The sequence below is a fragment of the Bombus huntii genome, chromosome 11, assembly GCF_024542735.1.
Source record: "Bombus huntii isolate Logan2020A chromosome 11, iyBomHunt1.1, whole genome shotgun sequence".
NCBI classification, from domain to species: domain Eukaryota; kingdom Metazoa; phylum Arthropoda; class Insecta; order Hymenoptera; family Apidae; genus Bombus; species Bombus huntii.
This window is the reverse complement of record NC_066248.1, coordinates 11,874,089-11,898,807: the sequence shown is the minus strand read 5'-3', so window position 1 is coordinate 11,898,807 and position 24,719 is coordinate 11,874,089. Positions and strand designations below refer to the sequence as shown.

Sequence of the window (24,719 nt, the reverse complement as noted above, 5' to 3'; positions counted from 1 at the left end):
TCGCCGCTACGACGGACGCATACGCGCGACGGGGAAGCGCGAGATTCCAGGGTGGATATTAGGTTGAGGTAATTACAGCCATTAGTTCGCGCATACATCAATTATCGATGACACGATGACATGAGTCTGCCGCTCGGAGGCATCCCTCACGATGGCAATGCTTGCGCGCTCTCTAGGTATTCATCATCCGCGCAGAATCGTTACCCGCTGTGTATCCACGTGCCTCGTATTCTCCGTTGACTAATAATTCCTAGGCTTCCAGCAAAGGAACGACAACGACATTGAATGCAAATGTGGAGTATTTTGGCAAAAGAAGGTTATATCTCGCAAAATTAGTTGTTAACATTTTGCATGCCGAAATTTGAACGAGCTGCTGCAATAAGGAGGCAGCTCCACTTTTCCATAATGTTTGTAGATCGATAAATACCAACTTAAAATCGATCAGATTCAAGTCATTTTTTTCGAACGTGTTACAGGCTATTAATCAACTAATATTTGTACTAGTAAATTTTTGCATTTTTTAATGTGAAACCTATTATTTTTCTTCTGCTGCGGTGCATATAATTCAAATATCGGAGATGGCTTCTTATTACTGCAAATGCTTCAATTTTTATGATACGACCGACTTTTATGATGACCATGCATATTCTTTAGCACACTTTTGCAATGTAAGGTTTCAAAACGAAGGCCTTTGTACCGAAATAAAAATATTTTGCTTCTTTGCTTCTATGATCTTTATCGGTGAAAATAATACAAGAAACAATCTTCGTATTACCGATATCGCTATAGCGGCGCTGAAGCACAAAGGGTTCTATCTTTATATTCTAATCTGATCATTCCGACCGTTCACGAGCTCGAAGAAGAAGAAAAAAATAAGCAAGGCTCGTTCTCAAACCGGAAGATTACTCGAATCTGATGAAAAGCTCATTAGCCCAACTAGGAATTAGAAACGCGTAACTAAAATGCATTTAATGATGGTTAGGCCCCATTTCTTTATCGAGTCATTAAGAACCAATTTCGGCGGCTCCTATTAATCATGTCAGTTCAGAGCGACTGGTCACGATGATATCTGTGATCACGGTTATTGAGTCGGCTCGCGTCGCGTTTAGAAATACCTACGTTACTTGACTCCGCATCGTAATTATTTCCAGCTTCTGTAATTTTGTGATTTCTATCGATCATTTGCCACTTTAATATTTAGCAATTAATAAACGTATTAAGAGTAGTGATCTCGCGTTCTTCTATTTATCTTTGGAGCACGAACGTTATTTTTATAACTTAAGAAACTTTGCATATCTTATACGCATATAATGCGTTGATCATCGATTATTAATTAAGCACATCAAACTATTAATCAAGAATGAGACGTGCGATATCGTATTTATCATAAAAATAAGAATCTGGAAAATGTAAATTTTACAAGCGTCTGTGTTATGCATCGATAGCGTATTGAATCGAAGCGTGCAGAATAATGTTTGTATCTTAAAAAGAAGTCAGTATTCCAACGTCTGCTTAAATTCTCGCGGTGTATGTTCATTAATGATCCTCATTTTATTTTGTTCTTATTTCTGATGCACGAAGGATAATGCAAGCTGCGTGTCCGAGCGTCAGACTTGAAACGGCCGACGCAGCATCAAACCGGTTCACTGATATTAAACTATTTTCCCATATGACCAACGGCGGAAAAAATTATCGTTTCACGTTAAGTCGTGCCGATGTAATTGCCATACGACCAGTTTTCCTGTATTTATACCCACGGAGCCGCGACGTGGAATTTTACTTTAAGCTTCTCTAAACCGGTTCGATTTCCTGACATTTAATGGTTTCGTTGGTCGATTGAACGACAACAACCACTCTACGACTAATTTCAACGTCTATGTCGGAGCAGTGGGAACGACATTTATCATGTTGTCCATGGTCGCTCGACTCTACGAAATAAAACGTATATTGCGTATTAAGGTATAATCTCGTTTGCAGCCTTTTATTCTTACGCTATGGCGCGACTATATTCTTGCATCGACGGCAATTTGTATTTCCTCGAACAAAAAACAAAGCTCCATGATCGACCTAGATCTTAAATAAGGAACCTGAAGGAAAAGTACGAGTAACAAAGTATTTAAATTCTAATGCTTCTAAATATTGAAACACATTACTATATCGAGAACGTTTATACAATTTCATACTTTTATAGACATATAACTAAGGAAATGGGATCCGAATAAAGAAATGGGATAGCAATTTGTTTTGACTACTAAACATTACAAAAATACTTTACTTTGAATATTTTACATCTTAGAATTTACGTCTTAGAATATTATGTAGATTCTATAGGTTTTTGAACCTCGGAAGTTCTCATAAACACATAGACATTCACAGTCTATACGTTACTATGCTACTAAAAAAAATTCTCTAGATAGATCGTTTCTCAAATTTAACTCACATGTTTCACCGAAACACCTGATAATTCGTGACGAAACGATGCCTGATCGTTCGAAAGAATTTCGTCGATAATTGGAAAACAAAAGATCGAACTCTGGCTACATGTACAACGACTCATTCGATACAGAACTGCCCTCTTGGGTGAATAAACCCATATATATATATAAAGCATGGACATCCAGTCGGGCGAGCCATGCGATAAGATATAGGGAGACGGCGTACAAAGTCCCTTGGGACCAGTTGAGGTCTTAATTACTATCCTCTCAAACTGGAATGCTGCGTTATCATGCGGTTACTTCTGCTCGCTCGTGTATATGTCCACGGGTCCGACATTGAATTACACTTTCCTTTTTGGTTGGACCTTTCCAGCGGTCATCACCGTTGGATAAAGTGTTAATTACACGTGACACTCGAAGATTCTGAAAGACAAATAGGAATTAGGTATTTCCAAGTTTCGAACAGGTGAATAGAAACTTTGAAATAGAGCTATAGCATAAAATAAGAAAAAAAAGATATTGATGTACTTGCGAGTTGTGAAAGTTTTACCTTCTAGATTAAAGATAAAATTCATATTTAGAATTTAAATAATTTTACAGGAGATGATCCGATAAAAAGTCGTAAGTTTAAGAGGAAAATTACAAAAGCGATGTAATTTGCATGAAACGATCGCTTTGAAGACTAATAGATAATTTTTCGCAATTTGACGTTCATTGATCGAACAATTAAAATCGTTCGCGAAACGGTATTTACACGACAAAGTAATTAATAAACTGTATATAGAGATAGGTGCAGCTTTGATCACAAGTACGATGCTTGTCACTGGCCAGCTTTAATAGACCACAGAGGAGCTATCTTGATATAATATCGTGTCTATACATACTAGAACACATTTTAAGTATTTCTCTTATACAAACTTCATTTAACGCACAAAGTTCGCGTTAAAATCTATAAAGTGGAAAGGAGGTTTTTTTAAATAACCAAGGGGACTAGGATCGATAAAACTTCACCGATAACTGTAGAAATGGCTTTCTTTCTATTCATCGTAACCGATATCAACGACAACGTCGGCTATATCTGCTTGAACAAACGTAAATCCAGACAGGAAGGATCGGAGAAAATCTATATCGTTCCAGTTCTCTGGTCTCCATGCTCTGCACAATGCTGATAAATGCGCACTCAACAGAAGCGTGCACGATCAGGTCCAACGTCGGTAATAGACAGTTTACATTCAGCAATTCTGGTGAACAGCGAAACGTTTAGTAGCAGTAACCGATCGTTACACCTACCATCCATTTCCCGATATCCAGACCTCTCATGAGTTACTGAATCCTCGATCGGCTAACATGGAGGTACGAAAATTTACAGGCTAACGATCAAAGCCGTGCAAGAAACGGTAACATCGTGGAGCCGGATATCCGATTGTTTGTACAGTCACACATTCCAGTCGACTACACGGAATAACCCTTCTGTAAATGACGTTCTGTAACTGTCGTAAGGAACGGAAACAAAAAATGATCGCATGTATCCTCACGAAGCATGGATAAGTTACATCGACTATATCGCAATGAAAGATGGTTATTAAAACGATCGTAGCATATTCTAAGACGAAGTTCTGCAAGAACTCAGGTTGAATTGTCTACCTCGCGCCGGGAACGAAGTAAATCGGTTAAAACTTCGTCTTTCCCCCGCCTTGCTTAATTATGTTCCAACTAGGCATGCATTATGTATTTCACTTTGTTGAAGACTTCGACCGCCTCTGGAAGTTTGTCTTCCGTTGGAACTTTCCTATGGAGTTTCCAATTGTAATGTACCACTTAAAATGAATTATCGATAACTTTCCCGAAAATCTCTTTGAAAGAAATGACAGTACCGGTGCGGCGATAGAAACGATCCAACTTTTCTTCGCGAGTCGTACGAGCAAAGAGGAAAGTTAACCGAAGAAAAATCGGAACTACGATACGAACACTTTGATATTTCGGTACGAATGATATCGGCCAACCGAACAACCAACCATCCTCTATTTTTACATCGGCCACGGGTGCACTTTGTGAATCGATCATCGATTCGTCGATCGGTATTCGAGCGTAACCAGGTGGAAGTCTTCAGGGAATTCTGAGTAACGGAGGATGTCGAAGAAAGCTTCTCGAAGATCAAGACATATATACGTACACACACGTTGGCATCACGCATCAAGCCATGCACACGTTCGATGTCTGGTATTCGAAGTTCTTCGAATTTTTAGCGGTTCACCGCTAACTAATGACGAACCAAGAGACATCAATGGAGCAGATGTAAGGAAGGGCCGTTTGGGTTTCAGGTGAAAAGCCTGGTTGCACGTGCATAGAACGGATCCCGGGTCGTTTTAGATGCAGCCAAGCGCAATTAAGCCACTTTGAAATGAGATAGGTTCGTTATTTTGATAGCCTTCTCGATGCTCGTCGATGCATCTATGATCGAGTCTGCTTTAGACATCGCGAAAACGGATTAAGCTACGCTGCACCGAACTTCCACGAAGTCGTGAAAAGTTTGCAGACTCCTTACGAGCGTTCCAAACGCTCGTTTTACGCTTGTAATTTGCTCGATGCTTGTAGTTGTTGAAGCGATGAAAAAAGAAAAACCGTCTGACAAACTGACGATAACGAAGTTAGAAGTTAAACGATTATTCACGTTTTAAAGATATAAGATATTATTTGAGTGATTCGCGTTTGATATTATTCAAATCTAAATTTTTTTAATTTTTAATTATAAAAGTAACTAAAGAAGAAACCTTCAAATAATCTTGAGAATATTTAGATGTGTAAATTCATGACAAAACGCCGAACGCGCACAAAGGTACAAACATTTTGGAACAAGCATAATATACGTCAGATAAAGGACGATGGTTTGCGGAAACAGAACTAAGGGTCAAACACGTCGGCATACGCGTACCAGTCTCGGTTCTCTTAGACATCATCTCGAGCATGTAATGCATCTATGGCCCTATGAAACCCAACCCTCTGCCCTAAATACATATCGCTCTTTGTTACCTATAAACACACCTGCTGTTCATGGACCTATACACAATTTGAAAAAGTTCTTTAGCCGTTGCTTCGTTCAATCGAGCCATTCTAAATATTTTGATTGACCAGTTCTTACAAATTTTTTTTCGATCTGATAGACAAGCTTCACACCTTTGGTTTACGCTAATCAAATTTGTTTTCTTAAACAAAACTATTTAAACATCCGAAAAGTTGCAAGTGATACAGTGTAAAAATTTAATTTTTGCAGTTTCGAACTTCAATTTTTAAATTATATATATTATCATAATTAAATTTAACGATAATTTTCGAACATAATGTTGAAATTTAATTAGATTCTTGACGAAGTACGTATGAGATGACAAGTTGTTTTGAAACTGTGCTGTGTGTGTAGAGACGAACGCGCTGATTTGCATAAATAGAATTAATTACGAACACAGAACTTAGTTTTGCGGGATCGTCGTCACCTACCACTTCTCCTAATCGTTATTCCGGCTACATCACCAACATCTGCGCTTGTTATGTACGTATATTCAACATAGTTTCCACACAAATACGTTTTAAAATAAATACAAAAAATTCAGCTCATCGTAGAAATAGGATATATACGTTTAGTGAATTCTTCGTTCCTATTCATTAGGCTGAATTCACATTAGTACCCGTATTTCTGCTTGCGAAATAATTCTATTAAATTATATAGAATTTGCATATTGTATTAAACGAACATTGCATGTTTATAAAAGTACGTGTATTTAAATATTGGAAATATTAAAGCACTGGAATCACATAATATGAACATTGTTACAGCATATTGTAAAAATATTAAATATCGTCTTCCTTATACAATATGATATAATCACAATCCAACTACAAACAAAATAAATATAAACAATACTGAAACAATACTTTATAGGTCACAAGCTGTCAAATACAGTTATAAAATTGACATTTTGGATTCGTTAATTATTAATTTAAGTATTAACAATAAGTAACATTAAGTTTTATGTAATGAAATATTTACTTGATTGAGTACATTAGAAATTAACAGTTTATATATATCACGAAACAAGTAATCAATAAATTATTAACCATCCCCTCTACCATCCTTATTTTCTCCTATTATTGCATCTAATTTTTCTTCATTATGATTATTCGATAATTTACTGTTCTGTATCGTATCACCGCGACATAAATCATCGAAATTTTCCCGAATATCACTATCTGTCACAATAGTTTCTTCTGCGCAATAATCTTTTAAAGCTGGTAAGGCGTTCGATTGCTTGACTTTCGGAACATCTTCTATTTGCGGTACGTTGGTACCATGAGTTACCTAAAAAAAGTTTCGAGTTTTTAAACAACTACATACAAAAGATTTACAATTAAATCTGGGATAAATTTAGTTAAAAACAAAAACATTCCAAATAAAACAAAGGAAATTATATATTACCTTAAGAATTATCTGTACAGGTTCTCGGTTTTCTAGACTGTGTAATGAATTACCTTTTCCATTTTTTCTCTCATGGCTAATTCCAAATCTTAATAATGGTCCTAGGCCTAAATTAAATGATGCTCCAGACAGAAAGAATGGTATCATTATTATAACAAAACCTATACATATGTACAGCATACATTTTATTATCCATCCATATGTCCAAGGTAGATTATCTAAAAGATTAAATGAAATTATTAAATCAACTGAATTATTAGGATGTAACTATGAATAAAACTTATCAATTACCTGTAGCATTATTTATAAAGCCAGATATAACAGTTCCTATGTGCGTAACTGGATGAAGAACAACGGTAGTAATAAAATGTGATAATGCAAATGCAGGTGTAATTTTTAGTTTTGGATTAGACATTACTGTTTCATAATATTGCTCACAATCATCCTTAGCTACAACGATAGAAAGATGACAGTAACCTTCCAGAGCATTTTTCAATGTACCAAAATAATATATACTTACAAAAGAATGAAATAAACTTGTGCCACAAATTCATCTTATCGGGTTGACACGAAATTGGTATGTCTGAAAATTTCATTTGTGCAGCAACAGACTTAATTTCGGCTTCCTTAAAAGAACAAATATACTTAAGAAATAATATTCTTTTAAAACTAAAATAAAATTATAAGTTAATGTTATTTACCTTTATAAGCTGCCACCAAGTCATAAAAAAGCTCAATATGAATATAATTTGTATAATACACAAAATAGGAAATCTTTGGCTACGTCTCATCATTTTAAATGTCAAACAAGCCACTATCATTGTAAATAAGATTATAGCTCCATCTGGCTAAAATATTAAATCAATAAAATTCTTTTCGTATAAATATATAAACCACAAATATAATTAAACAAAACCAATATTCTTACATATTCTTGTACTGTTTTAAGTATTGTGCCAAAACCTTTGTGCAATACATCAAATATATGTACAGCTTCAAACATATAATTATATCGAGGTTCCTGTATTATATTACTCAGAATTTCATCAATTTCTCTTAAAGATGTTTTATGAATTTGAAAATTTCTAAGTATTTCCATTTGAGAATGGGATACCTCAATCTCTAATATTCCTGTTATTGATACTTCATTCTCATTCTGTTTCCAAAAAGCAAAATACATTCTTCTTGAACATGTTTGAGAAATTACACCATAAATAATATTAGCCTTTTACCTCTATGCGAATATTTGATAATAATAGATTAATAAGACGCTTATAAAAGATCGCCTCGTGGCTACTATAATTATTTTCATGTTCAAGAGGTTCCAACTTGTTTTCAGCTTTGGTGATTTCTTGTACCATATCTTTTCTACTGAAAAAGTTAATACTTATAGCATTTACAACAACTGAATATACATTTTATACATACATGTCCATGTTTATTTCTTTATCCATTGTTTTACTGTGCTTATCATAAAAAAATGAATATGGATCTATTAGTTCTTCTGAGTTCCTGTAAAATTATGTATTGTTTAATTTATACATATAATAATATAAATTTCTCCTAATTTTAGATGTAAAAAGAACTTATTAATATTCTTACTCTATATTTTCAAAGTAGTTTTCATCTTCACAATGTACAATTAAGATGATTGCAAAGATATGAATCAATAAGAAAATAAATTCGTTTGGAGGCTTCATTCTAAAGAAAAATAAAAATGTTAAACACAATATTTTCACCAGTTCGTGTCGTGTATCAGTTCACTGAAAACGCAGTTCTAAAAATATTGGTGCGTCAATTGTCTCGTAACCTATCTTTTACCTTTTATCGAATGTACTCTGCATGCACACATGTATATCAAAGATTCATATTTTAATGAAGCATGATTAATATATTAAATTTATATTTACAACAAGTGGTTGAATTTAAATCACAAAATTCGGTAAATCACACACATGGAGCAGTGATACCATACTAGGGTAACATAAAAACACCACCACATATGAAAACGTATAAAAATATGATGAACTTTAATTTATCAAACATGAAATTATTGCCTTTTTTGTTTGTCATTTAATGTCTTTGGCGCGTAAAATCCAAAAACACAAGTCTTAATTTTAAGAATCTAATGGTTTAAAAGTTATGCGTATGTAACATTTTTAACGTATTTCACGCGTTACTCTGACACCATGGTGGCTCCAATCCATCATTCGTTCAATGAGTAGAATCGCTGGCTGCACACAAATATACATGAGTACCGGCCATTTTACGGCGGGATTTTGATTTTCGTAAATATCGGATTAGATTCAATTTCATTCTATCCTCTACGAGAATACAAGCTAATATTTGGCGAAGTTTAATTCAATGCTCATTTGTATCGACCAATCAAATGATTGATAAGAGTAATATGGCATCGTGCTAACCTGTAAAATACAGTAAAAATGCGTATCTTACATATGCATAATTTTTGAACCGTTGGATTTCTAAAGTTCAGGTTTGCATTTTTGAATCCTACGCGTTGAAAATCATTAAGTAACAAATAAAAAAGAACAAGTAATTTTATATCCGACAAACCGAAGTTAAATCATTTAATATGCTACGACATTATATTGTACTTGCAACATACATGAAAAAACTTCGCAATCTCATTTCAATCTAAGTATTCTTTAGACTTTTTTGTTATACAACATGTAAATCTAAAAATCAATATAATCAATTTATATACGGTGAATACAGAATAACATTGAAAACGATGCCACAAATATTACTTTATTTTTTTACTGTATAAAGACTTTGTTATATATACCATATACATTACATATACTTCATTTTTTAATAATATATTTTACTATTAATGGCCGAGTTTAAAATATGGTATTTAATCTTTCCCTAACATTGCACATTATCAGTGCATTTAAGCAGGGAAGTAAACAAAAAATTACTATTAAACGTGCCAATTTTGAACATACGATACTATATTTGGTTTTAATCATAACTGATAAATCATAACTACTACATATTAATTTATTCCCATTATTCCTTTATTGCCTATAATTAATCGTGCAAAAATTCTATAAATATTCTAAATATTTATTCATTAATATTATGATATTATAATATTTGAATCATTATATAAAAAATGTTAAAGAGAAATGTATCTTACACTTTTATAACTAGATAGTCAATAAAATTACTTATAAAAATATTATTTAAATAGTTTGAGTACAATTATTTTTTAGATGTTATACTTTTATTATAAGAATTTGGCACTTTGTATTAAATATGATAACATATTAATATTTTTATACATTTAAATATTTAATATTTAAAATACGTTATTTTATCTATATAATTTTTTGATTTGTGACGCATTGCCTACAGTAAATAGATTGCAGTGCAAGTGCAATGTAGTGCATTCTTATGTGGATAAAGTTTTGATTCAAGGTAATTTAATCTGAATATTACAATGGAAGTATTAAATCATTTTGGCAATATTGATGAAAGGTATGCTTTTTATTGATTTTATAATTTTGTAAAATGTTTTTTTTTTACCATAATATAATCATAAAAATAAAATAATGACATATTCTTAATAGAATGTTTCTGTTGATTTCTATGAACTTAAAAAAGATATGTAAAATAATTTATTTTTTTTTAAACATATGAATTTATATTTATGTTTCGTAAAATCAAATGTATATTTTTATACCATATGAAAATTGGAAAACAAATGTCTGACGTATAAGGTTATTTCATACCACATTTTTCCGTGTATGCTTTTGTAAGTATATAATGTTTTATAGTGTGGATGAAAATACAATTAGCAATGACAATGTCGGCGTAGTTTTAGAAGAAGCAGAAATAATAGATTGCGACACAGAAATAGAAACAGTAACAGAAGAAGATAATATTCAGTATCAATTATGTGAAGTAAATAGAAATGATAATGCAGTGGCGTACCGTGTGGTACAAGTTGGTGATAATCATACAAATAACACTGAATTATCAATAGCTGCACCTATAAATAATACAGTTCAAGTCTTGACATCACCTATAAATGGTCAGTTCTATGTACTTAGTAATAGTAATGAAGTAGTTACCTCAGAAACTACAAGAACAGTTGCACCACGTGTTAAACTTCAAATAGATAATCCACAAAATATCCTTACTACCATTAAAAAGGTAGAATATTTTATGTGATTTATATCTAATTGAAATTGCTGAATGATATTAATTATTACTCTATATAATATCATATAGAGAGATGAAAGAAGAAGGGTAACACATAATGAAGTTGAAAGACGCCGTAGGGATAAAATTAATAATTGGATTTCAAAATTGGGGAAGCTCTTACCTGAGTGTGAACAAAGTTCAACAGGAGATGGAGATGTAAAAACCAATTTTGAGTTACAGGTAATATAGTACATATTTTTTATACATCTAAGTCCTATACATCATGCACTGGTTTTTTTTTATTATTTTTATGGTATTTTAGTTCAAAGTATTAGGTCGTCCGATAGGTCTTTTTGTTTTATAAGGAAATAAAGGATGTACAACATTTTCTGTTTTATATTATTTTATCGAATTGTGTATAATCCATTTTGTTCTATCAAACTATAAATCACAACGTTCGACAGATTAGGTTTCATCTTTCTATAAAGATGCGTTGTTGTAAAAGACATATGTATGTCTAATATATATTGATGTTTTATGTTTACAGAGTAAAGGAGGAATTCTAGCAAGGGCATGCCAGTACATTACAGAATTACGAGATGTTCAAGAAAGTTTCTCACAAAGTTTAGATGAAAATGCTCAATTGTTAGAAGAAGCTAGAACCCTAAGGCAAGTGGTAAATCAGTTGAGGAAAGAGAATTCTGAATTAAAAGCTCAAATTGCAAAAAGTACTACATACATACTAGGTACCTAATTTTCATGAATACATATAATAAATAGTAATAGATGTGGTCTTTTTTTATTAAATATCTTTTCCTTGAGTATGATTTTATCTAAAGTATACTACCTTTAATAGTACTTGTGAAAAGTAATGTGTAGGACATATATATAATTCAGTGCAATAAAATAATAATGATGTAGTAATTATAAAATGTTTATTTACATATATTTAACTGAGTATATATTTATATTTTGAAAACAATTGTAAACATTATGTAATTTCAACTGTACATATCATAAACGATAATTATTTATAACGTGAACAATCGAGCAAAAAGGGTAATTTATTATTAAATCATTAAATTAAATATACAAATATACAAAACATTGTGCTATTAATCAATAATTAATCTTTATCCAAAATTTATATGTCATTCGATTTTAAAGTTCCTTATGGCCTAGAACATGTTGAAGTTTGCGCTAACGAAGAGTTCTACAATATTTACACTTATAAAGTACAATACCTAATTATTTACATGAAACAAAGCGATACATTATTGTATCAGTTTTTTTTTTTCAAATTTTCGAAAATGGAACGTTCACGTGCATATTAATAACGCACAATTATAAAATATGGCAATCATCAATATGCACGCGCAACTATTTATGTTAAATATAAGGGAAAATATATGCATTCACATACATATGCAACAGCCTAAACTGTTATTACTGTAACGCCTAGTAATATTATTGCTTCAAAGCACATCATTTTGACGTTTGTGCAAAGTCTGTTTTAGTATTTTCAGAGTAACAATACAAATTTATTAATTCCTAACTATAGAAAGGATATATATTGAATTATTAATTACTTTACGCGTCTTTAACAAGATATAGTCAATGTAAAGAATAAACCATTGCTATGTTGAAACTTCTTTTTTTTTATTTTGTAACTAATGTATCTTGCGAATATTTGTAGTATTACTCTGATAATTTACAGAAGTTTTATTTCTTTATTGATGTTAGTAAAATTCAATGAATGGAAAGTTCTAAATTGTGCAATATGCGATATTATCGTTTCAGCGTTTATAATTAACATGTGATATTTCTCTCCTTATGTTTAGTCACATTGGCCATTATAGTTGGCCTTATATAACAATGCTTACAGAGAAATTGCGCTCGAACAAATAAATTTGTCCTATAAAAATAACTCTTAAATGAATTAGGTTCAGCAACAAATGTATCGCTTCTAGTCTAAACATCAATGGTTAATGGTTTCTGTACAGTTGAGTAGGAATCTTTCTCTTTCATTTTGTCATCATATTGTCCTCGTCATATAGTAAATACAATGCCAGGAAATAAGCAAAAATATACTTCTGTGTATTGTTTATGTTTCACAAGTATTTTCTTCTTTTTTTCTGCAAAATTGCGATCGAAGATAGAATAACAATTATTTTTTTTTATGAACGTATATTTCGAAAAATATATATGCATTAAGACGATGAAAAGTGTCAGAAACGAACAAAAAAAATATTTAGTAAACATATTGGCAGTGTTAAAAACTTTCACAATTGATGGATCAGCTTTTTTGAAACGTTAATTGAATTGTACTCGATGAAGAATTACAGTGTGCACGTTTCCATTATTTTTTACATACAAAACACAGAGGTTTTTGCTGACTGGCTTTCATCGTAATATTCTCGTAACATTTTTCTGTACAAGAGTAGAAAAACTTGAAAGATATCTCAGATGATTTTTTTCCGTTTAGAAACTGCTACAGCAGCAGTAGAAAACAAGCTTGATATGCGAGTATTTACATGTTTAGGTGGTACCTATATCATTAATACTGTCGCTCCATATTCGACGTAGAAATATAATTCTTCGTCCATTTACCAAAAATTTAAAATCTTCGTACAAACTACGATGAGTATTATGGTTTACTGCTTTAGATGAAATGACGATAATTTTAGGCAGTAAAAGGGCGTATCGTGAAACAAGTTAAGATTCTTTTCTTTTTTTATGATACTATGTACTGTGATACGTTTTGCTTCACTGAGAGAAAATTTCAAAGTATGATATTTGTGTCAACGTTGTTTCTCTTTATTTCAATGTGCGTACTAGAGGAGACTATCTAAGTGGTTATCAAACCAATAATGCAGGTGGAAGGTCTTTCATTCTGCAGTAATAAATATATCTACTTTTAGCGAAATTCTGTTACGCTTTGACTATATTTTTCTCTCAGTGCTACTCTCCGTACCTATTTGCTCAAGCATTTCTCAATCAGTCTTTATTACCATAAAAAACACGTGGCCACTGCTAATCCATTCATTGCTTACAACGTACAAGCGGTTGCATTCCGATAATGCTAAAGTTTTATCACTGGTGTTTTATGTGATTCCGTGATAAGAGTGACTAGTACTTTCTCTTTAGTACCGCAAAAGCTCGCTATCGGCTTTACGCATAATATTCATATATATCTAATAGTAAGTGCATTCATTTTTTTAGTTTATGCAAGCTTTTTTTCTTCAATAATATTTTCTATTTCGTCCCGCCTCAATACTTATCGCTTTGCCTTTAATAAGTTCAGACTTTCCGCACGTTATTCTTTTCCATTTTGTAATATTGTTCGTTTCGTCTAAACGTTGCTTATATGAATTTATAATTACGCTTAATTAGTAATATTTCTTGCGGTTATACTTTGAACAAACAACGGTTATCATTTTTCTGAAAACAACTAAGTGATAATACCTTGTCACTCCGTGATTGCAGTGATCTGTGTGATTGTAAGACGACAGAGCATAGAATCTAGAAGAATCCTCTTCGAGGCAGTGAAATAAATATCGCTAACGATATCGACAAAGTTATACTTCCTTTTTATCGAACTGCGTGTGATTTAAATTAAACGAGAATAACTACATTCGGACCGACGAAAATCGTAGCGTTTTGCTTACCCTTTTAACAGGACGTACCGATATTGTTGAATCGACAACGACTAAGAGATAAAACTTAACGATTAGATAAATAAAATACCTTCGTTCCATACACGTGACAAGCGCTTGTTATCGTTTGCTTTCGTACAGATTAAAACGAATACGATGTCCGTTTGTTTATTCAAATATTCTTAAATGTCGAAACATTGAAGAAAATCCGAATAAATCTCGATGTGAAGAAATTTTCTGAGAAATGTTTTTTGAACGACAAGTAATTTGTGAATCACGGTTGCGAAGCAACGATTAAGCGCTTCTTGTCAGACTTTCACAAGTCAATGTATGGTACGAAGGTAGGCCTGTCTCAGGACGGCTGAAGTCGCGTGTTTTTCTTGCTGCTACCGAATGTGAACCAAGTGCCAACTTTACGTCCTAACGAGTTTGTGGTGGCTTGCCCAACCATTGTAGGCATTTCGTAAGCCGACTCTCTTTTGTACGTTTTGTCTGTAATTATTCAATCCAGACAATTGTAATAATATCATAAGTTTAAAGTACTTATTGTAAAGGCTCAGACAATAATTATTTTACGTACTGCGAGGTTTAATTGGCGGTCTGTTCTGCTGTCTCGTTGCTGCGATCCTAGCCAATTGCCTGGCCGCAGCAGGGAACTCCAATCCGTCATTTCTGTCCTGAGCAACCAGTCTCCTTTCCTCGGCCATGGCTGCCAACCATCGACGCTTTTCTTCCGCTGTGCGACAGCAGAATAACAACCACTTATCTCGAACACAACTGTATACTTTCAAACAATGCCTTACTGTTACACCTAGTTGGTGGTCTGTGAACAAACCATTAACAATTTACGATTGAAATATTAAAAATAAAACTAGAATTAGATGATGTATTAATGACACACGGTTTGAAAATTTACCTTTCCCATCGGGAACATCGATCACTTCACTCGTGTCGAGATAAATTCGTCCTTTGTACACATAGGTATTTCGCTTTAAGATATCCTTCTTACAATACACTAACTGGTGGTCGAATAGGAAAAGTGTGATATTATTTGTCCACATGCCGGTAGTAACTCTCACAGCTTCTCCTTGATAAATTAATTGCGACGAAACTTCTATGAGATCTTCACCCTATAGTATGAATAAAAGATATTAAAGTATAACACCATCGAAATAAGTGAGGGCTTCGAAATAATATTATACAAATAAATTTCATTATCTCTCTAGGATTCCTACCTCCCATCCTTCCACCCTTAGTTGCCATGCAGCAAGTTTTTCTAGGCTCTCCATCCGTCTCTTTCTTTCGTTAATCAAAACCGCAACATCTCGCATCGCTTCTAGAGCTTCCTGAATCTTATGGTAATCTGGATGATCGGTTTTCGTATATTTCAGTAATTCTGCCAATTGGAGTGGATACTTGCATATCCGTTGCACTGGTGTCAATAAATATCCGTCCAAAGGAATTTCTATCAGCCCTCTCATTAACCTGCAGGCTTCGAAGAACTTGCTATAACGATTATGTTGGTATAACTCCTGTAAAGTGGCGGTAGCCATCGGATGACTGTTGCAGTACTCCGAATACATACGAAATCCCGCTCTCTGAAACAATTTTTAATATCATAAAATTAAAGCAAACATTGTTATTGAAAGAAATATCTAATGGATATTAAATAATTTTGATGTCCTTACATGATTTAGAAAACATTCACCGACGCAGCTCTTGTACGGAGCACTCCAGTCGATTCTAGTTTCCAGATCCTTCAAAAATTCAGATTGGAAGTCCAACAGTTCCTCGAGATTGATGAAAATCGTTTCTATCTGCTCGTCTGTAAACATATCCGTGCGCCGTCGACATTCGGCTATGTAACCCTCCGCAACATCCCTCAGTATTTTAACGAAATCCCTTTCGGTTTGAACTAGTTCACGAACTACGCTCGTTCTGACTTGTTCATTTGATAACAGCGAAACACTGGTACGTCTTCTTAGTTGCGAATTTGACGCGCCTCCAGAGGCCATCGCCGCCAAACAATCCTCGACAGTATCTTCTTGGCTTACGCGTAACTGAAGACAAAGTTCAATACAATTCATTGCAATTCCACAGTCATTTTGATTCATGAATGAATCGATAAAAGTCATAACTTTCGCTAATAAGTATACATAATTACTTGTAAAATTTTGCTTTATTTTTTATTTCGGCTAAAATAGTAGTGATTGCTTTAAAGTGAGAAATATTATATTAATCGAAATTTCTGATATTTTTAGTGTAAAAATCTTAAGAAAAATTGGTCACATACCCTAACAAATGCAGCCGGGAACCAGCCATGTTCTCCTCTACAACTGCCCCACCACCAGTCTTTGTCCAGGTTGTCCAAAACTTCGATTACATCGCCAGCGCGAAAAGCTAGCTCCTCTGGTTCCATCGCCACGTGGTCCCAAACAGCTTCAGCCAGGATTACAACTTCTTCGTCCATCGTCTGCTCGAAGGATTTCTTTCTGTCCGTCAAAGAGGCGATGGAGGATTCCGAATCAGACATCATTTCATCGTCGGACGTTCCGCCTCTTCCATCTTGTTCGTCCTCAGACAGGACGTTTCCACCGGGCAACCTCGCGCCTGATTTTAAACAAAACGACTCTTGTCTTTATCGTGAAAAGAAAAAAACGAGTCGAGATCCGAGGATCATTTGTATTTTGTATCTGTCAATGTGTCAGTATTGTTTTGCTTTCGTTTTGTTGCTTAAATCTGTTAACACGAGAGAACAATCGTATACAAAAAATCACCCTGTGTAGGTATCCATCGCAGGCTTGCTGGTGTTGGCAGCAAAAGATTAAAAAATCGTTTATCACGTTTCATGTGAGTAATTAGTCTTCTCGTAGAGCTTTACGAAACATAGTACGCGTGGAAATATTTCTTGAATATTTTCGGTAAAAAAGAAGATGAAATTCATTTCTCTTAATTATCGAAATGTTTCGTGAAACTCTCTAAGGGTGGTTAATTTCTACTGCACCTTGCAAACATAAGCGTATTCACAGAAAGCAATCCTTACAGAACGAAGATATCAACACGTTTAATACAGGAGTGTTCCGCATTCCTTACTGTTAAGAACTCTTCTTACAGGTGCATTTTGTTACGACGGCTTTGAGATTTTTACAAAGGGTGCCATGCTAACTTAGAGCACTGCCGGAAATAGTGATCTAGAGAGAAACTGGATATCACTGGAGTAGAGAAAGTGTGCACTAATCTTCGTCAACGGGTTGGCTACCAGTGTGCTTTCGTACCAAGCAAACAAGCAATGTGCTCCTCCCCGAAAAAGAAAAAATATAAATGATCACGTATTTTTTAAAAAATAGTATCGATATCCGTATCTTCAAAATTCAAAAATTCAATGTTAAACGTGACGGCATGTCAGTGTGTTAACGTGTAACTATAACAGTTTGCAGTTCAATCAAAGTGTATAACGTGAAAGAAAAGATTACTTATTTGCTTGGAAGGAAAGAAAGGAAAGTATGTGGTCTACGTTAAAACTCAAACAATATCAACAAGTAAGGTTCGATTTTAATTTGACAAGTGTTAGCATTACCTGCAGTTTTGGTGCGCATCAAGGGTGATAGCTGATTGATACCCAGTGGTTGACTAAGTGAACGCCTCAAATTTGTCCGAGAACTCCTCCCTTTCGCGTTACTGGGACCAGAATAAGATCGTCATTAATTTTTCTTTTAAACTGCACATGGTCGGAAAAGGATCAACAAGCTTTGTGTTTACGTAGAAGCATCGATACAACATTCAGCAACGAATTACAATAGGTAAATATATATATATATACATACGACAAGGTATACATGTGTATACAGAGTGGTTCTGTAAATTGTCCTACCTCAAAAAATGCTCGTTTCTTCGTTCTTAAAGTAACGCTTTCTGCTCGTAGATAATGTCTCGTATTTCTTTCTTTTTTTTGTTTACTGAATTTAGTTTTCTGTTATAGACCTATTTTAAATTATCTTGCTACTTTCTCCTAAACTTGGTGGTGTATTGCTAACGTTTTACATTTGTATTCATATTTTTGGACGTTTTTAGTTTAGACGTTTAAGTAGTAGATGAGGATCTTTAAGTGGAACCTTCTATCGCTACCACGTTACCATAAAAGTCTGCATTAAAAATGGAAAATCCTTTTACATAAAAAAATAAAAAAAATAATCGAGAGAGTACGAAAGAACCACTCCGTACATAGTAACGCGTGACAGACCAACTGTTTTACGAGGAAAAATTAAAAGAAAGTGGTTTGTTATAATACCCGTCTACCTACCACTATTCTCCCTCGATTTACTGGAAAGGTTCGAGAATAAAGAATTTAAATTTCGTCAAGGATAATCTTTCAAGGGATTGTTTTGATGATATCGTAATGTCATGCTATGATTCCTTTCGAATTGAACAAAATTTAAAAAAAAGAGGAGAGAAAAAAATAAATAAAAAAAGAAGAGGAAAAGAAACAGCGAATCGTTCAAGGATAATGCCTGTTTTTTTTTTTCAAAAATAGACCATTTAGATTTTCAAACAAGTGACAAACGGAGCACCTAGATTTTTCCATGTTTTTTTCCTGCGTTCACGCACTCGTTGACTAACGGAGAGAATAATATATCCTCGAGTATTTGAAACCCAAGCAATCGCCGTGTACATTCCGAAATACAAATATAACAATTTTAAACGTTACAGCCCACGTCTCTTTCAACGTATACAATACTGTATTCCAGTTGGATTTTTGTTAGAATCAACATTTACAAAGTTATTGAAGTGTTTCGAATCTGGAAGTGTTCGACCCTGTACGATAATAATAACAAAAGTTTCGAGCGTATCGAAAATAAACAGGGAAATTTCGCCAGCGATTGCGTCAGGTTTGCAGCTCTCTCGTCAGAATTGACCCTCGCTCGCAGTATGGCAAAAAGTCAATGAGGCGTTTGCGATAAGGGTGCAAAAGCACGGGACGGATCACGATCATTAAACCCACCTTCTCAGCGTAACGATGTCATGGGAGGAGTGCCTCGGACTGAGTCTAGGAGGCCTCGTCTTGATCGGTGATGGCGTCGAGAGCATCCTGCGGTAATTGTGCGCGTGGCTGTAACCAGACCTCGTATCCCACTGGAGTAACCTCTGACCTCCTAAATCACTGTTCGTTCTGCGTACATGCTGGTGCCTCGACGTGCGGTTCTGAAGATCCGCCTGAAAGTATTACACATCCTTTCGTTAACATCGACTTTTCAACGTGGTTGTTCGAATGATAAGCAACGATGCAGCTCTTCTGGGTGTGTGACGTTAAGCCAGTCTTCCAGAAAATTGCTTGATCATCAAGCTAGCCAAGTGCCGTTCCCATCTCTGCTTACGATTAGATACACACCGTGGAATTTTGTTAATGCACAAACACCAATAAATTCTAGTATTTTCAGTTACGTTCACAGCGTGAAAGTTTATGTACTCGTGGCAGATACATTAGTAGCCAAATTTGTGGATTAGGATGTACACAGTGATGTTAGAAAAGAGGTGCCATATTATTGATGTCACGCTCGTCGAATTAGATCCACGTTACATTTATTATTCACATTTTTATGTTCTATTATTTACCTGTGTTTCGTGCTGGTCAAAAAAACTTTTAAACGCTTTTAGCCCAATTTTGAATCGTATAAAGCTTAAATTTCACTGTGAACAGACACGTTAACGGGTTCATATCTTTGAAACACGTCTTTGTTATATACGATCACACAGGCAAAAACACGGTGACGAAAGCAAACAGCGGTGACTCGACTTTCGTCCATGGCTCCATAAATCGTGTTCGGTCGGGTGCTCGGCCCGATATCAACTAACCAGGAGTGTGTTTCCTCTCCTCGTATCCTGGCCAACGCGATATAGTCTATGACTGCGTATCAGTGACTGCCGGTGATCTGTACGAGCGTGGCTAAACCGTACACAAACGTGAGTAATGCGAGTTATTGTGTCAAAGGAAACAGTCATATGTGTCGCCCGATAATGGTTACAAATGTGCGATTCTCTCAATAGCAATTATATACGATCGGCCAGGCAAGAAATGGGAGAAGAAGGATGGGCGTCGATAAAGATGATGTGACACGAGGACTAGAATTGCACACGAATCAAATAAAAGCATTAAAAACGTACATATGCAACATCCATGACAAATGGATTGTTTTCACGCCATCGAAAGCAAAAGCGTTTGTCTTCGGAATCTTCGTTTCTTGGTATCATACCCATACAATTGTTATATGGAATTAATTGTTCACAGTCGAATAAAATTATAATGGAGAGAGTGTTTCGTATTTGAGAGATTAAATAAGAACAGTAAAAAAGAGTTGTCGATCGAAATGTTTCTGGACCCAAATACAAAGGAACGATGCGAATAACGCCATTGCGATCTTATAGTAGCGATATTTTACGATCTGGTTAGCTTTGTATTTCTAACGAAATGATGCAATACATACGAGAGTACGATTCCACTATCGAAAATGTAATCCTAGTGCAGGCGAGAAACACGACGTCGCGTCATTGCGATTCCGTGACAGTGATGTTGTGCAATTGCACGGTATCTTTATATTTCTCGTAGCAGGATCACACGCTCGTATGTATTGCAACATTAAAAATATAATTCTACAGCGGTCCTATATAATCGCATAGGGTCATCACGAGATCGCAACGAGGTCGTGTCGCTTTTGTGCACCAGATATGGTGCACAAAAGTATATACAAAACACTTTCTAGTTTACGGTGCTCCCATTTAGTCAACGACGTTAAGCACAGATACAGCGATGACGGGCAAGTTCTCGTGCGGCTGGCGGTTGTTAATAATTAACACGAAGATTGGATGTAGCAGGGCAAACGGGGGCAAAGAACGATAGTCTTTACCTTAAATTTGTCGATCAGTATCTGGTTGATGAGCTCGGACTGGGGTCGTGATTTGTCAGCGACTCGCCTACGAAGGGCTGGAGGGCTGTCCGTCTCGTCTTGGACGTCCGTATCGTGGGACTCGGAGCTATCACCACCCCCCATCATTCCACCACCACCACCCCCAGTCAATGCTCCACCAGATACCATCTATATCGTTTACAATTTATTTCGTTACTCGTCGAATCTACGCTGGATATGTTTCTTATTTTCCGATACAGAGAGTCCATCGACTGGCGTGACGCTTCATAGGAAAGTGAATTTTCTAGAACGGGACTAGTTGCATGGATGGTTGTATCGGTGTACACTAGTATCCTCCAGGCAGGGAAGATTCAAGGAAATGCTATGCATCTCGTTAATTTCGCTAATTTGAAATTTAGATCTCTCCTCCTACGAACTAAAGTGCAAACACGTTTTATCCACGATTCGCTGTTTTCTTACCTCGATTTGTATTCCGCTATCTCCGCTGTTGCATTTCGCGTTTCTGGCAGCTTTGCTGCCCTTTTTTCTCTCCTTACTGCTTCTCCATACAAGAGGACCAAACCTGTGACGAAGATTTAATACTTGTTTATTTTTATTCAAATTGAGAATGGAATGTTTTATTTGCAAGGATTTAATTTTCTTACGAAATAGAAATAATGATTTCTTCTATGCGGATTTCTATGCAAATTTATATTTTTATAAACAAAACTGACGAAATACGACTTAAGTAGACATTTACTTATATATTGAAAGTTACAATGACAACTTTACTTTAGATGTTTCATATATTTTTGCATTTTCGAATTTTTAATAAATGCATAAAAGTTCGCAATTAAAAAATGACAATCGGACTAACCGGAATTTCTGGTCATTATTGGTGTCTTCTTTGTGTTGAGGGGTCTGTTCCGTGACAATCGGCGGTTCCCTTTCCTCCTCCTCGTCCAGAGGGCCGGATCCATCGTTATCTTCGGCCGGGCACTCGCTCTCGTTGCTCTCCTTGCTGCCCTTTTTGTGGAACCTCAAGGAGAAGCTCTTTCTGAATTTCTGCAAAACGCTCTCTTGCTGGCTCTGCGTGCTCGAACGAGGAGGATTCTGGGTCCCGGAAGCGGTCACAAGATTGGCACTTAAGTTAGAGGGCTGCTCTTGAAGACGCGAGTGGGAGACCAAAGGAATTGTCGCCTCCGCCAGAGGATGCTCCGTTGTTACGTGACCTGTTGTGCCCTCATCCTCTTCGTCTCCCGACCACTGTCGACTGTTGAGAAAATAACAAAATCGAACTTTCAGTACTTGTAGATAGACATATTTTACGTAAAAATATTATTCCTCAAATCTAATCGAAACGGCTAAAGTTGATATGCGAATGATGGGAAGCTGCTAACTTCAGCAATTACTTGATTAAATATTAAATATAAAATATCAATGCAAATTATATTTTGTTTAAAAATCCATTTGTTAAGAATATTTGTGGTATAACACATTTGAAAATGACACCACCGAAGCCCATTGGAACATAGAATCTAATTTCAAATTATATAATAAAATTATATTATTATTATGAATTATTATTATGAAATTATATTATAATTTATTTCTTCAAATTTAAGTGCATCGTAGTCCGTATCGTTACATTGTTGCGATCCGTTGCGGATGGGTTAACCGAGGAAAATGTAAATCCATACATCAACTCTGACCTCTTTCTATAGAAAATATTCTAATCATATCGAAAAAGAAATAAAATAGAATCGCATGCATCAAAGGAAGGAGTATACGATGATTTCTCTAAACTCCAAAGAATCAATCAATTCAACGTACACTTTGTCGTAACGAAAAGAAAAGATTACGTCCGACTATTTCTCGAGCTGCTCGCACGCATACATAGGAATTAATAGGCGCGAGCAGCGATTGTTTCGATTATTCGTTTAATCAATGGCCCATTGTGATCGCGAGAGGAAAATAATTTACGGGCCCTAGGAAACTCAACACCGTTTCTTCCCGCGGCGCAGAGGCTGCGGCAAACGCGGGTCGTAAAACTGATAGATCACGAAGGTGCGCACGGCAATTTATGCGGCTGAACATCGAGCACGGCAGCTGACCAGGTGTCTACACGAGGCTGTATAACGGAAACGATACCGCCGCGAGTAGCCTCCTCTGCGTATGTCGCTCCTGGAGAACGAAAACCTGCGGTTTCCAAATATTTCGAAATTTTCGCGAATCACAAGTGTATCGCGTTAGCATACTTTCTCAAAGTATGACATATTACGTATCATTTTCGTGGAACGCTGATTCATTCTATATCGAGAAATTGCACTACCGTTCGTTGCTTATTTAAAAAGCGCGTACCATTATTTTGCGTATCTTTGTTTTATTTCAAAACACGAAGAAGTTCTGTGAAAATAGTAAATGATTTTATACAGAACGAATATTACTGTGAAAAGTTCTTCTTTTGGTTTGAAATGATCGAGACTGTTGATACGATTTTTAACGAAACTATCGAACCGAGTAAAACATTACTCGGCGACTGTGCTACTTGAAGACGTTATTAATTAAGAGTTATTCATATGATCACATATAATCATGAAAATCAGATTCTCTAGTTTGTTTTTAAAACGCCTCTCGTTTTACACGATGAAAGATATGCGATTCCTGTTTGGAATGAGATCGGATCTGGAGAAATACGATCGAGAAAAAAAGAAACTTTCTTCTCTTTTTCTGTATTTCTGAAGGTAAAAGATAACTACGTAGACGTATTTCGTGTTTTGCGTTCTCTTTTGAAAATAATGAAATTTCTGAGTCATTACTTTTGTCCTTCGCGAGTTAATTACACGCCCATAAAACATATTTTTTCTTTTACGTCGCAAACGCAAAGACGGTGAACTAACGTCACCAAGTTGTAGTTGCTAGAATCAACGATACTCTTTCGTGTTCGCGGTTTTTCTAAGTCAGATTAATAGGATAACATGCTGCAGCGTCACGTACCACATCATCGAGAGGATTCTGTTCTCTTCCAGGTTAATGTTTATCCGATGTATTTTATTATTTTTTGCTTGACCAACATTTTACGTTCGCG

General features: G+C 35.1%; 3 protein-coding genes across 10 annotated transcripts in view; 1 reads left to right on the top strand and 2 right to left on the bottom strand.

Moving 5' to 3' along the window:
- Positions 1-6,187: 6,187 nt before the first annotated feature.
- Positions 6,188-9,247, bottom strand: LOC126871113 (chloride channel CLIC-like protein 1). 4 transcript variants are annotated; one of them, XM_050629554.1, is made up of 10 exons: positions 8,725-9,223; positions 8,506-8,604; positions 8,332-8,415; positions 8,136-8,271; positions 7,832-8,059; positions 7,605-7,751; positions 7,424-7,529; positions 7,195-7,353; positions 6,904-7,121; positions 6,188-6,786 (listed from the first exon to the last, which is right to left on the bottom strand). In XM_050629554.1, exons 1-10 carry the CDS (start codon positions 8,745-8,747, stop codon positions 6,541-6,543), a joined length of 1,446 nt encoding a protein of 481 aa, XP_050485511.1. In that variant the 5' UTR covers positions 8,748-9,223; the 3' UTR covers positions 6,188-6,540. The 4 variants fall into 4 exon arrangements, with proteins under 4 accessions (XP_050485511.1, XP_050485509.1, XP_050485512.1 ...); XM_050629552.1 differs by having other exon boundaries at positions 8,136-8,274; positions 8,725-9,221; XM_050629555.1 differs by having other exon boundaries at positions 8,136-8,274; positions 8,961-9,221.
- A 1,031-nt stretch (positions 9,248-10,278) lies between these two features.
- On the top strand, positions 10,279-12,500 carry LOC126871115 (upstream stimulatory factor 1-like). Its single transcript, XM_050629558.1, has 4 exons — positions 10,279-10,407; positions 10,707-11,085; positions 11,164-11,316; positions 11,624-12,500. The coding sequence occupies exons 1-4, from the start codon at positions 10,370-10,372 to the stop codon at positions 11,828-11,830; spliced, it is 777 nt and encodes a 258-aa protein (XP_050485515.1). The 5' UTR covers positions 10,279-10,369; the 3' UTR covers positions 11,831-12,500.
- Positions 11,995-24,719, bottom strand: part of LOC126871111 (serine-rich adhesin for platelets) — a 135,146-nt gene continuing 122,421 nt past the window's right edge. For 4 of the 5 annotated variants that reach the window (XM_050629547.1, XM_050629549.1, XM_050629548.1 and 1 more), the window contains exons 11-21: positions 22,509-22,904; positions 22,112-22,214; positions 21,632-21,820; positions 19,732-19,943; positions 18,310-18,410; positions 17,026-17,342; positions 16,421-16,792; positions 15,968-16,330; positions 15,649-15,862; positions 15,313-15,555; positions 11,995-15,224 (exon numbers count right to left, since the gene is read on the bottom strand). In XM_050629547.1, coding sequence (XP_050485504.1) covers positions 15,085-15,224; positions 15,313-15,555; positions 15,649-15,862; positions 15,968-16,330; positions 16,421-16,792; positions 17,026-17,342; positions 18,310-18,410; positions 19,732-19,943; positions 21,632-21,820; positions 22,112-22,214; positions 22,509-22,904 — 2,650 coding nt within the window. In that variant the 3' untranslated portion in view covers positions 11,995-15,084. The remainder of the gene's footprint in view (positions 15,225-15,312; positions 15,556-15,648; positions 15,863-15,967; positions 16,331-16,420; positions 16,793-17,025; positions 17,343-18,309; positions 18,411-19,731; positions 19,944-21,631; positions 21,821-22,111; positions 22,215-22,508; positions 22,905-24,719) is intronic. The other variant, XM_050629551.1, reaches the window with a different exon arrangement.

What these genes read in the sequence shown, in the direction of transcription:
- LOC126871113 (XM_050629552.1), bottom strand. Translation starts at nt 8,747, where the DNA reads ATGCAGAGTACATTCGATAAAAG. An exon ending in CAGAGTACATTCGATAAAAG is followed by an intron (nt 8,605 to 8,724) that starts GTAAAAGATAGG and finishes ATTTTTCTTTAG; the next exon opens with AATGAAGCCTCCAAACGAAT. An exon ending in CTTGGTGGCAGCTTATAAAG is followed by an intron (nt 7,530 to 7,604) that starts GTAAATAACATT and finishes TGTTCTTTTAAG; the next exon opens with GAAGCCGAAATTAAGTCTGT.
- LOC126871115 (XM_050629558.1), top strand. Translation starts at nt 10,370, where the DNA reads ATGGAAGTATTAAATCATTTTGGCAATATTGATGAAAG. An exon ending in TCCTTACTACCATTAAAAAG is followed by an intron (nt 11,086 to 11,163) that starts GTAGAATATTTT and finishes AATATCATATAG; the next exon opens with AGAGATGAAAGAAGAAGGGT. An exon ending in AAACCAATTTTGAGTTACAG is followed by an intron (nt 11,317 to 11,623) that starts GTAATATAGTAC and finishes TTATGTTTACAG; the next exon opens with AGTAAAGGAGGAATTCTAGC.